The sequence below is a fragment of the Triturus cristatus genome, chromosome 11 (genome assembly GCF_964204655.1).
Source record: "Triturus cristatus chromosome 11, aTriCri1.1, whole genome shotgun sequence".
Lineage (NCBI taxonomy): Eukaryota > Metazoa > Chordata > Amphibia > Caudata > Salamandridae > Triturus > Triturus cristatus.
In genome coordinates, this window is record NC_140594.1 from 1,117,851,915 (window position 1) to 1,117,866,278 (window position 14,364).

At 45.7% G+C, this 14,364-nt stretch overlaps 1 protein-coding gene across 1 annotated transcript in view; it reads left to right on the forward strand.

Annotated features, from left to right (window-relative positions):
• LOC146786141 (cytochrome P450 2J5-like) overlaps nt 1–14,364 on the forward strand; it is a 67,304-nt gene that overhangs the window by 21,520 nt on the left and 31,420 nt on the right. Inside the window, exons 2-3 of the mRNA XM_085635646.1 lie at nt 225–387; nt 7,159–7,308. Coding sequence (XP_085491772.1) covers nt 225–387; nt 7,159–7,308 — 313 coding nt within the window. The remainder of the gene's footprint in view (nt 1–224; nt 388–7,158; nt 7,309–14,364) is intronic.

The following is a 14,364-nucleotide window of genomic DNA, read 5'->3' on the forward strand; positions in this document are numbered from 1 at the left end:
TCTAGGAAGGGGCAAGGTTTGTGTGAGACTCTATCTTCCTGGAAGGTAGGCCAGTTTTACTACCCTACATAAAGTAACATACGTTGTACGCGGCTGCCCTGAGTCTGAAATGCATAATAGTTACCTTCCCCCAAGAGATCAGATATTTATTTGTTAGAGTAGTACTTGATTTCCTCTTGTTTGCTGTTCCATTAATTCGCTCCATGATTACATTCCACCCCCAGCTGGCCAAGATCTATGGGAACGTGTTCACTGTGTGGCTGGGGCAAAAGCCAGTGGTTGTGCTGAATGGATGCCAGGCTTTAAGAGATGGTCTACTCTCCCACTCCGAAGAGCTTGTTGAACGCTCTACAATCCCAACGTTTCAGGAGATATCAAGGGGCAAGGGTAGGTAGCTCTCGCTTCACAACAGCAGGTAGCAAATAACTTGTTTTAATATAGTGCATCATACCGCACTTCAGTCATTTCTAAGCTCTGTAAATATTAGAAATTTTGATATTCAGTTTAATGGCACTCAATTTACCAACTTTGAAGAACAAGAGCATGTAAGTTTTTGAATGTGTGATCTCCACAGTATTTTATTGGATCAAAGGTGGAACTCAATAAGCCATTCATCCAGCTTTTTAGAGTATTAAAAAGCAGACAGGGGTCAGATATCAGGAGGTGCTATTGATTGGGTTATGAATGGATGAAATACAAGCTATGTGTAGATATTCATGACTGCTGTAAAGACTCACTGACCGGTTATAATCGGATTTCCATGTTGGGTTGTCCGACGTACTCTTAACCTATTCCTACTCATGGAGTAAACCTTTGTGAATTGTGTATCCATTGTGTAAATGGTGGGATGGATGAATGGCTGGACGGAAGAACGAATGGACTATTGAGCAATATTACCACAGACGATGAAGAATTAGTACTTTCAGGGTGGGCAGCTGGTGAACACTGTGCATTAGTCACACAATACAGTGTTGCCGCCACAGGGGCACAGTGTGTATAGGGACCTGGCTGTCAGGAAGCCTTCTCAGAAGCCTTTCTCTCTCAAGTGGGATACAGATCTGTGCTCTCTCTGTCTAGGCCCTGAAGTGTGAGCTACTGACAAAAGGCTGCAGTGATGTTACCCTGCAAATCTACCTATGTACACTGTAATGGTATGCAGATTTGTAGAGGGCGTTATCACCCAGGAGGGTATCCTGGCACTGAGATACTCTTTGAAAGAAAGTATCCCTGCACAGTGGTGTCAGCATACATGTGTGTAATGAAGTTAGCAGTCTAGTAGTTGGGGGGCGGAGCGAGTGGGGTTGATGGGAAGAGGAGGAGTCGACACAGGATGAGGGCAGTTAGAGTAGGGACAGGGCAGAGATTGGAAGCAGAGAATAAAGCTCCAGTTAGAATCACATTGAGGTGTCTGTGATTATTTGTAGCGCGATGCTACAACTGGCGACGAAGGTGGGATGACCAAACCTCACCGCTCAGAACCCACGAGACACCAAAGCGCCGCAGCGCGCCTCACGCCAGAAGCGTGTGCCTTGTGTGAGGCTGGCGAGCACCGAAGTCGGGAGCCCACCCCGACCCTGCCTCGCACCCGAGAGCGAAGGAGAAGTGCCCCAGCGTGGAGGACGCCGTCCCTGAAGGCCTGCTGGCGCGCGCCGCCGAGTGCCTTGAAGTCCGGGCTCGAGTGCCCGTCGACGTTGGAAGATCTCACGCCGGATGCGTGAGTCTTGGCACGCTGTCGCGAGAAGAAATGCAGAAACCTGCAGAATAAGGCGGGAGCCCACCCCAACCTCACCTGGTAGTAGCCGCTGTTGGGGAGATGCAGGTCCTGATGTGTGCTGCCTCTGAAGCTGCCCGCTGGTGAGTCCCGAGTGAAAGAGGACCGAGTGAGCCATGAGAGCAAACCTCGTGTGCATGCAGTGACAGCGGCCATCTTGGAGTCAGGCATTTTTCAAGACAGACCCCTTGATTGTTGTAGAGCGGCCATTTTGAAGTCAGGCATACAGTAAAAGAAACAAGCATTGGTAATAGCAAATAAACAAGCATTGGCGGAAAGGAAAGCAATAAACAAGCATTGGCGAAGAAAAATAAAAATAAAAAAAAATAAACAAGCACTGATAAGAGCAAGTAAACAAACATTGGCGAATGGAAATAAACAAGCATTAACGAAAGCAAAGAATAAAACACTGGCGAGAAGAAGTAATCGAGCATTGTCGAGTGTTAACGAACAAGCAGTAGTGAGGATACATAAAAAAAAAATTAGGCACCAACAAAAGGGTGAACAGAACACAACGACACCTGGCGACCCCCAACGCCTCGCCACAGCGGAAGCCTTTTGTCGCGGGAGGATCACACCTGCGAGCTCCGGAACCTCTGACCGTGACCACGGGAGGGAGTATGGGCCCCAAGTGGCAAGAATGGTTGGAAGACTTCGAAGACTATATCGAGGGATCCAAAGTGACAGAAGACAAAGAAAAGTTAATTGCCTTCCGCAACCTAGCAGGCCGGGAAATAAGCAAAATCATTAAGGATTTTTCGCCTGCAGATACTGGAACATATGACAAGGTGCGTGAGGCGCTGAACAAAAAGTTTCTCCATAAAAGAAACGTGGACTATGATCGCTACGTTTTTCACCAAGCGCGTCAAGGAAAAGAGGAAGTAATGAGCGCATTCATCACCCGGTTACGACGGCTGTCGAGACACTGTGAGTTTGAAACCTTCTCGCCTGACGCTGCCATCAAATCGCAAATCATAGACGGCTGTCACTCAGAAACACTCAGGAGACGGCTACTGAGGAAACCCCACGAATTGGAAGAGATCGAAGAAATGACTCGCATATACGACCAAGCGGAAGAACACGCCGTCACCGTCGAAACAGGACACAACGGCCGTCAGGAGCAAGCACACCGTGTTCAAGAACAACCTCGTAGCAGAAGGAAGTAGGCGCGGGAGAATCAATGGCGTCAGAGACCGTCGTCCCACCAACGACGCTCGGAGTACAGGAGAAGAGACACAAGGCGAAGGGACCGAAAGCCAGAAAGGACTAACCGATGTTATCGGTGTGGTTATGACTATCCTCATATAGACACCTGTCCGGCCATGGGTCAGCGATGCAGGAAATGTGGGCGATCCAACCACTTCAAAGCCATGTGCGGGGACTATCACAAAGAAAGGCGAAGTGAAACAACGAGATCGTCCCGCTCTGACACAAGGAAACATCACATACGAGCGGTTCAAGGAGAGCCCAGGTGGTCCCCAGGCTCATCACATTCCAGCCGGGATTCACACAGGTCACGATGGGAACGCAGATCCCCATCTCGGGACTCGAGATCATCGTCCTCCAAAGACTCGACCTACACTGTGGAATACTTGAACATGATTGCGGACCCTGATCAACTGAAGAAGTATCCACGCCTAGACATTAGAGTAGGGAATCACGACACCAAATTTGTGATGGACAGCGGAGCCTCGCTGAATTATATTCCAGTCACGGAATACGAGAAAATGGTCCCGAAACCCCCACTAACTTTTGCACCGGTCCACGTCTTCACGTGGATGTCCAAAAAAACCACTCCCCTGCCTGGGTAAATTCCACACAACTCTCACCCATGACGACATCACCATACAGGCGGTCATACATGTCATCAAAGGGCCTGAAGCCGACTGCCTACTTAGCCTCCCCACGGCGGAGCGTCTTCGTCTGGTGGAAATCTTATTCAAAGTCAACGACAATCAGAACTGTGTCAGCAAGTTTCCCAAATTATTTCAAGGCTTAGGCAAGCTAAAAGGTTGTCAAATTCAGCTGCACATTAACGAACGGATCAAACCCGTTGCGCAGCACCCACGACGTGTTCCATTTCATCTTCAAAGTGCCGTCGAGGACGAACTTCAGGAACTTCTATCCGCAGACATCATTGAGCTCATGGATGGCCCGACCCCTTGGGTGTCGCCGGTGGTCATCGCACCTAAAAAAGGGACTCCCAACAAGGTGAGACTGTGCGTTGACATGCGCCTACCCAACACCGCAATTGAAAGGGAGCGACACCCTGGACCGCATCTGAGCGATATGATTGCTGCATTGAATGGTGCAAGGGTCTTCTTGAAGCTAGACCTGAACAAAGGTTATCACCAGCTAGAATGAGACGCCAGATCTCGCTACATCACCACGTTTGCGACTCACCTAGGACTTTTTAGGTACAAGCGGCTGAGCTTTGGCGTCTCCTCGGCCGCGGAAATCTTTCAGGAGGCAATCCGTCAAATCATTCAACACATCCCCAACACCTTAAACTATAGCGACGACATCCTGGTCTATGGGTCTGATGTTCGTGAGCACGACATCGCTCTTGATCGCGTTTGCCATGCCCTGTTGGATGCGAATTTGACGCTGAACAAAGAGAAATGTGAGCTTCACCAGGCCACATTGAAATTCTTTGGCCACATTTTCTCGGACGAGGGCATGAAACCGGACCCGGACAAGATCGCGACCCTGAATAACACCAAGAGCCCGCAGGATGTAAATGACTTGAGGTCCTTCTGAGGGATGGCCAGCTACTGTGCCCGCTACATCCGTGACTATGCGACCATCAGTCACCCCCTTCGGATTCTCACCAAGCTTGGTCAACCGTTTGACTGGACCCCTGAGTGTGAGCGGGCGTTCAAGGCCATCAAGCGCGCCGTAGAGTCGGCCGACAGCCTCTCATACTTCAACCCTCAACGGAAGACTGAGATCACCGTCGACGCTAGCCCCGTTGGCTTGGGGGCCATCTTGGCTCAATATGATAATGACTCTGACCAGAGGCGGATCATTGCCTATGCCAGCCGCAGCCTGTCTGACCCCGAGAAGAAGTACTCGCAGCCTGAGAAGGAAAGTCTTGCTGTAGTCTGGGCATGCGAACACTTCCATGTCTTCGTATATGGCAAGCACTTTACCCTGATCACTGATCACCAGGCGTTGGTCACTATCTACGGCAACCCGACGTCCAAGATGCCTCCGAGAATCGGGAGATGGGGTCTCAGACTTCAGGAGTACACGTTTACTATTGTTCATAAACCGGGGAAGGCGGAGAACCCGGCTGACTACATGTCCCGCCACCCTCAGCCGTCTTCAGACTCCAAACCATCGATCGCTGAGGAGTATATCCACTTCGTGGCTGACCAAGCATTGCCACCTGCCATTCCCTTGGACGTCATTTGGGAGGTCACCGCTCAAGACACTATCTTGCAAATGGTACTCCACCGGATTCAAACTAATAGATGGAGATATAACCCGCCAGAAGAAGACACAGACTCTACAATCCGGAAAGAGATACAAGCATTCCGGCACGTCTGCGATGAACTGTCGGTCACCACTGATGGAGTCATCCTAAGAGGTCAACGACTTGTCATCCCCAGTGAACTACGGCAGGGAGTTATCAATCTGGCCCATGAAGGCCACAGAGGAGTAGTATCTACGAAGCGAGCTCTACGGGAACGCGTCTGGTTCCCCTTTCTGGACCAAATGGTGGAGTCTACACTGAAGGAGTGCCACCTCTGTCAATTGACCAGCAAAAGCAACCCACCGGCACCACTACAAATGACCACCCTACCCAGTGGAGTGTGGCAAGAAATTGCCATGGACTTTTATGGACCGCTGCAGTCTGGAAAATATGTGGTTGCCATAATTGACAAATATTCACGATTTCCCATCGCACAAATATTATCGTCTACAAGCGCCTCCTGCACCCTCAAGGTGCTGGATGAGGTATTTGCAACATGGGGTGTCCCCAAAGAAGTCAAAACGGACAATGGGCCTCCATTCAATGGACACGAATTCAGTGCCTTTGCGAAACACATGGACTTCAAGCACAGAAAAGTTACACCACTCTGGCCACAAGCAAATGGCACCATCGAAAGATTTATGGCTACGATCAAAAAGACATTTCAGCACGCCACTGCTGAGAAGAAAGAACTGCAGGCAGCTCTGAATGAAGTTCTCAGAGCTTACAAGACAACTCCCCACTCAACCACCGGACAATGCCCTGCAACTCTCATGCTAGGGCGGCCAATGAGAAATCGCATCCCGACATGGGAAGGTGCCTTGCAAGCGGTATCGCCACATCGCATTCACCAGGAAATGGCCGTGACTGACAGGCATAACAAGGACAGAATGAAATCGTATGCTGATGCCAAAAGGAGAGCGAGGTCTCCATCCTTGCATGAAGGGGATCATGTCTTCATCAAACAGGAGCAGCAGAGAAAGACTGATTCCCGATTCCGGGACGAGCCACTGTTAGTGACCCAACAGAAGGGCACTATGGTGACAGCGGAATCTGAACGCAGAATCACCAGGAAAATCTCCCACTTCAAGAGATGTCCGCGAGACATACAGGGACCGGGGATGAGCCCTACTGGCACTCCCGCACTTGAAGAGCTTGACCTTGGTGCTACAGAAGGAAGAGGTCAGCAGAGTGAGCCCAGGCCGAATGTGTCCACCGGGAACATGTCATTGCGTCCAGGTCGGGATATCCAGCCACCAAAGAGACTCATTGAAGAGATGGACTGAAGCACTGTTGTTTGTTTTACTAAGAAGAGGGGAGATGTAATGAAGTTAGCGGTCTAGTAGTTGGGGGGCGGAGCGAGTGAGGTTGAGGGGAAGAGGAGGAGTCGACACAGGATGAGGGCAGTTAGAGTAGGGACAGGGCAGAGATTGGAAGCAGAGAATAAAGCTCCAGTTAGAATCACACTTAGGTGTCTGTGATTATTTGTAGCATGATGCTACACATGTGCACCAATAGGAATCTAAGAGCAAGCATTCTATACATCAAACAAAAACAGGGTGATCCACAGTGTGTCCTGTGCGGCAGATACAGGACTCCTGGATGTGCAAGGGAGGTACACAACTGTGGATCCCACTGCGTGTCAGCTACGCTATCTTCAAATTGTATTTTCTGCAGTTAGTAAAGGCAGCAATAAGAGCTGAATGAGTTGCAGAGAGAGAGAGAGTGATATTTGCAGCTCAAAAATAAAAGTTACTCTTGCAGCCTTTTGCACAAAACACTTCTATTTGTACAGGCATTACGTTAGCAGAGAGGACCAAAAAATTATTTAGCCAGACAAAAAAGGTAAATGCATATTTTACGTTGAAGATATAATTAACTAAAACCAAATATACAATTGTTTAAGTAGGAGTTGTCTTTTCCTCTGGACACACCTGGAAGCAGCAGAGACGCTTTGGCCTCACGACTCTGAGGAATCTCGGACTCGGGAAGAAAAATCTAGAAGCGCGAATCCAGGAGGAGGCCCAAGGCTTGGTGGAGTTCATTGCAACAAAGAAAGGTAAATGGTTTCAGGCCCAGGTGCCACTTCCATGATTTTAAACACCTGATCCCCATATTGGGCTCATTCAGTTTCAGCAATCACCATTTGTTTATTTTATATAGCACAAACCAGACCCGAAGGGATCTCTAAGCGCTTTAAATAAACAGTACCTGCTGCGTACAAGCAGCATGAAAATCAACATTATGGGTCAGGATACACGTGAACATTTTGATTACTTACATACATTTAAAGCAACAATCATCTACATTAACAGATTCTAACAGAAAGTTAAGCACTTTAGCTGTGAGGATGAGTGAAGATTAACAAACCGAAGGCAAGAACTAAAGAAGTGCAATAGCACACGGGCACCAATTATCTTCCAACATGGCAACTGTAATAAGAACAAGATGCAGTGGTCAAGAATACCGGACCTGTAATCAGTCTAGTTGAAATTCACGATGGAACAATTCACCCTGCATTCCCAGGGATGAAATTTGCATGCAAGAGGAGGGGGGCCGTGTGGCCCTCCTCCCCTGGCCTCCAGAGGTCCCGAGGAGCCTATCCTCCAGGGCTAATTTCAATAATAAAGGGGAGAGGGCTGATTGGCCACACGGCATCCCTCCCTGTGCCATTAATGGACCTAGGGACCCCATCCCCTGGGGCCAGCTCATTGACAATGTCCCGGGAGACCACCCTCCGGGACATAGCGATTTCCTTGCCTGCACTGGTGAGGGAAAGGAAACCTGTGTTTGCTACTGCTTGGCAGGAGCATTTTTTAAACTCCCACCAAGCGGCAGCAAATACAAAGTCTGTTTCCAGCTGGCAGGAACTTTAAAAATACTGTCCTGTGGGTAGGAAAACAGATCAAACTATTGCTCCCACCAGGAGGGAGCAGCATTAGGAGCTGCTCCCTCTGGGTGGGAACAGTGCCGATGCATGCGGGGAGCCGAATGGGGCTGGGGCTGTTGGAGCCTTGGGGCTCCCCCTGCGGCCTCCAACAAGTATATGGTGGGTGCCATGGATAGGCATGAAGGCACCTTCCTTTTATTAATTAAATATGTTAATAAAATATTACTTACATTTTTAAACCTATAAATTAGCTAAAAAAGATTAAAGTAACCTTATAGTTAGGTGTGATAGAAAGATTTTTTTTTTTACTTCGAAATTCACTAAAAACAACAAAAAGGATAAACTAATGTTAAGTAAATAGGACAGTGACAGCATTAACGCTTTGAACTTTAAAAAACCACAAAGATCTACCAGCTATAATTATCAGAGCTAACTATAACTTGGGCCAACGCCATGCACAAATTGGCCTAAGGAGGGGGCCAGGTTTGCCCACTCCCCTTAATTAAATGAGTGGCCAAGGGGATGGGGTCCACGGGGCCGATAACAACTCAGTGAGGGAAGCTGCACGACCACTCTCCCCTTTAATTTAAAAAAAAAAAAACATGGAGAATAGGGTCCTCAGGCCCTATGGCCAACCCACCGCTGCTCACGGCCAAAGGCACAGGGTTGGCTGCAGGGCCTGGCAGGTCTCGCAGTAACGTTTGGTGATTAAGTACTACTATATGTTTAGAAAACCCTAGAAATGCACCGCAAAAAACAAAGGTTAAAGTAACGTTATAGTTAGGTGTGGTAAAAGGATCTGTATGTTCTTTTTTAATAAAGCCTTAGAAATTTAGTGAAAAAAAAACAAAGGTTAATTTAACGTTATTGTTAGGTGAATTTGTCAGTGACGACATTAAAGTTTTGAACTAAAAAAAACACAGACATTCACCAGTTATAGTTAGTAGAGCTAACTATAACTTGCGCCCCCGCCATGCACTGCTTATGACCTCACATATGACATCACCCATGACATGTTCTATGACATCATTTATGACATCACTGATGGCCTCTCAAATAAAATCATTGATGGCATCCATGATAACCTCACTGATGACATCATCTAAGCTTTGTTTTCCCGCATATTGTTCTATACATTAGAGGTCTGACAATAAATACTAAATAGTTCAGGTGAAGATCAGGCATCATAAAGACCTACACAGAAATAACTGCCTTAGGTGTTGATAACAAGCCTTATGTGCAACATTGACCATATAGCATATACTTTACTGGTAGCATAGTTCACATTACCAATCATCCACATATATATGGTAAACTCTCTCTGAGTACGATCATCAATCTGTATTCAATTGTTCAGAGAAAGCCAAAATAGCAAGTATCAATTTCAAAATGAATGCCCTACTATGGACAACTTGTATCTGCATCAAAATCCTGAAACTCACCGAACCTACAATAAGAAATTAAGTGGAGATCAGTAGAGAACTAGTGGGCCTATCATGATGACGTGCGGATCGCCACCGCCCGACTAACAGCGGGGATCTGCACGCCATAACTCCCTGCCCGACCGCCAATAACCCCCGCCATATTACCATGGTGGGGGGTACTGTGGCGAATGGAAAGACCGTCTGCCACTTTTCCGATGGCATGCAATTGTCACGATTGCCTGCCAGGCGGAAAAGGTGCACAATATGGTGGCGGCGCCTTGCAGGCACTGCCATCCATATTATGATGCGTGCGGCACGCATGTCTTTCCATGGCGGAGACTCCACCATGGAAAGGCATGCGTAGATTGACTTTGGGGGCCCGTTGAGGGCCCCTGGGGGGTCAGGTGGCTGCACGGAGGTACCGGTGGTACCTCCCTTCATTGCCATAGACAAGATGGCAGGCACCGCGCGGTACCTGTCATGTTGTACATGGCAATGCACGACATGCACCTTTAACATTGCGGCGGGTGATGTTACCAGCACCGCTCACCGCAATGTTAAAGGCAAGAATGCGCCCGTCAGTGTGGTGGACACACCTCGTAATTTGCCTCGTGGGACCTCCACACCTCTGGCAGTCGGTCCCATTTCCCGTTACGGTGCCGCCATCGTAAGCGTGCACTTAGTACTGCAAACAGTGTTTACTCTATGGAGAAAGTTAATTCTATACTCCAGTGTTTGCAAACAGTGAAATTCCCATGAGAAAGACACCACAGAGTATACTGTTGAGAGGCAGAGGCCAGGGGCACGGACTCTGAAAATTGAAGGCAGGTAGGAGAGTGCAGAGGCAACAATTTTACCACACTGGGCAGGCAGGAAGGGCAGTGGCAGCACAAAAGACTATGGAGGGCAGTGGAAAGGGGGGCAGGGGCAACAAACCAACAATACAGGACTGGCAAGAGAGGCTGTGGCAATATAATAGACCATTGTGGGCAGAAGGAAGAGGCAGTGGTAGTACAACCATACATGCCAACAGACCCGTTTCAGCCAGGAAACGTCCAATGTTTTTAAGCTCAAATGGGCTTTATTTGATCTGTCTCCTGTCTACAATCTCCTCTTTTTCAATGTAACTCAAAGGGGAAAATCAATACCCCAGTTTTTTTTCAAAATCTCCCTCTTACCAAGTTCAAGTAAAAAACTGAAAGTATTTCCTACTGAGGAGACTGTAGTAAATGAGGAAATTAGGAAACATCATAAAAAATAAGTCTCCCAAAATAGCCACCAGAGACAAAAGAGCCCAAATGTAGCCCAAATATCACCCAGATGTAGCCCAAGTATAGCCCAATGACAGAATGTCCCAGAGTGTTCTAACGAACAACTAGAGCGCTAACAGTCTTACTTATGACAAAAGTATGGCACACCTGAAGCCATCTTGATTGGAATAAAGTGGTAACACTTAAAACATTTATTTACAAAGGAACAAAATGAGGGGGTTCATTTTGCCATAGAAATTATGATTAGTTCTGCAGAAAGAAAAATTAGGGCACATTTTGACTTCTCAAATCCTCTTCTATTTCATAAACAAATTCTGACATGCAGACAGAAACATGCACTTTGAATACCAGCAGCAGACTTCCCTGGTGAGCAGTAGTTTGACTACAGTGATCTAATGAGCAACTAGAGTGCTAACATTCAGAATTTATGGCAAATGTGTGACACATCTGAATGCCTTCTTGATGGAACCAAAGTAAATACCTGAAAGTATTTCCTACAGAGGAGACTGCAGTAAATGAGGAAATTAGGAAACTTCATAACAAATAAATCTCCCAAGATGGCCACCAGAGACAAAAGAGCCCAAATGTAGCCCAAATATCACCCAGATGTAGCCCATGTATAGCCCAATGACAGAATGTCCCAGAGTGTTCTAACGAACAACTAGAGCGCTAACAGTCTTACTTATGACAAAAGTATGGCACACCTGAAGCCATCTTGATTGGAATAAAGTGGTAACACTTAAAACATTTAATTTATAAAGGAACAAAATGAGGGGGTTCATTTTGCCATAGAAATTATGATTAGTGCTGCAGAAAGAAAAATTAGGGCACATTTTGACTTCTCAAATCCTCTTCTATTTCATAAAACAATTCTGACATGCAGACTGAAACATGCACTTTGAATACCAGCAGCAGACTTCCCTGGTGAGCAGTAGCTTTACTACAGTGATCCAATGAGCAACTAGAGTGCTAACATTCAGAATGTATGGCAAATGTGTGACACATCTGAATGCCTTCTTGATGGAACCAAAGTAAATAACTGAAAGTATTTCCTACAGAGAAGACTGCAGTAAATGAGGAAATTAGGAAACTTCATAACAAATAAATCTCCCAAGATGGCCACCAGAGACAAAAGAGCCCAAATGTAGCCCAAATATCACCCAGATGTAGCCCAAGTATAGCCCAATGACAGAATGTCCCAGAGTGTTCTAACGAACAACTAGAGCGCTAACAGTCTTACTTATGACACAAGTATGGCACACCTGAAGCCATCTTGATTGGAATAAAGTGGTAACACTTAAAACATTTAATTTACAAAGGAACAAAATGAGGGGGTTCATTTTGCCATAGAAATTATGATTAGTTCTGCAGAAAGAAAAATTAGGGCACATTTTGACTTCTCAAATCCTCTTCTATTTCATAAACAAATTCTGACATGCAGACAGAAACATGCACTTTGAATACCAGCAGCAGACTTCCCTGGTGAGCAGTAGTTTTACTACAGTGATCTAATGAGCAACTAGAGTGCAAACATTCAGAATTTATGGCAAATGTGTGACACATCTGAATGCCTTCTTGATGGAACCAAAATAGAAAACTGAAAGTATTCCCACTGAGGAGACTGCAGTAAATGAGGAAATTAGGAAACTTCATGACAAATAAATCTCTCAAGATGGCCACCAGAGACAAAAGAGCCCAAATGTAGCCCAAATATCACCCAGATGTAGCCCAAGTATAGCCCAATGACAGAATGTCCCAGAGTGTTCTAACGAACAACTAGAGCGCTAACAGTCTTACTTATGACAAAAGTATGGCACACCTGAAGCCATCTTGAATGGAATAAAGTGGTAACACTTAAAACATTTAATTTACAAAGGAACAAAATGAGGGGGTTCATTTTGCCATAGAAATTATGATTAGTTCTGCAGCAAGAAAAATTAGGGCACATTTTGACTTCTCAAATCCTCTTCTATTTCATAAAACAATTCTGACATGCAGACTGAAAAATGCACTTTGAATACCAGCAGCAGACTTCCCTGGTGAGCAGTAGCTTTACTACAGTGATCCAATGAGCAACTAGAGTGCTAACATTCAGAATGTATGGCAAATGTGTGACACATCTGAATGCCTTCTTGATGGAACCAAAGTAAATAACTGAAAGTATTTCCTACAGAGAAGACTGCAGTAAATGAGGAAATTAGGAAACTTCATAACAAATAAATCTCCCAAGATGGCCACCAGAGACAAAAGAGCCCAAATGTAGCCCAAATATCACCCAGATGTAGCCCAAGTATAACCCAATGACAGAATGTCCCAGAGTGTTCTAACGAACAACTAGAGCGCTAACAGTCTTACTTATGACAAAAGTATGGCACACCTGAAGCCATCTTGATTGGAATAAAGTGGTAACACTTAAAACATTTAATTTACAAAGGAACAAAATGAGGGGGTTCATTTTGCCATAGAAATTATGATTAGTTCTGCAGAAAGAAAAATTAGGGCACATTTTGACTTCTCAAATCCTCTTCTATTTCATAAACAAATTCTGACATGCAGACAGAAACATGCACTTTGAATACCAGCAGCAGACTTCCCTGGTGAGCAGTAGTTTTACTACAGTGATCTAATGAGCAACTAGAGTGCAAACATTCAAAATTTATGGCAAATGTGTGACACATCTGAATGCCTTCTTGATGGAACCAAAATAAAAAACTGAAAGTATTCCCACTGAGGAGACTGCAGTAAATGAGGAAATTAGGAAACTTCATGACAAATAAATCTCTCAAGATGGCCACCAGAGACAAAAGAGCCCAAATGTAGCCCAAATATCACCCAGATGTAGCCCAAGTATAGCCCAATGACAGAATGTCCCAGAGTGTTCTAACGAACAACTAGAGCGCTAACAGTCTTACTTATGACAAAAGTATGGCACACCTGAAGCCATCTTGAATGGAATAAAGTGGTAACACTTAAAACATTTAATTTACAAAGGAACAAAATGAGGGGGTTCATTTTGCCATAGAAATTATGATTAGTTCTGCAGAAAGAAAAATTAGGGCACATTTTGACTTCTCAAATCCTCTTCTATTTCATAAAACAATTCTGACATGCAGACTGAAACATGCACTTTGAATACCAGCAGCAGACTTCCCTGGTGAGCAGTAGCTTTACTACAGTGATCCAATGAGCAACTAGAGTGCTAACATTCAGAATGTATGGCAAATGTGTGACACATCTGAATGCCTTCTTGATGGAACCAAAGTAAATAACTGAAAGTATTTCCTACAGAGAAGACTGCAGTAAATGAGGAAATTAGGAAACTTCATAACAAATAAATCTCCCAAGATGGCCACCAGAGACAAAAGAGCCCAAATGTAGCCCAAATATCATCCAGATGTAGCCCAAGTATAGCCCAATGACAGAATGTCCCAGAGTGTTCTAACGAACAACTAGAGCGCTAACAGTCTTACTTATGACAAAAGTATGGCACACCTGAAGCCATCTTGATTGGAATAAAGTGGTAACACTTA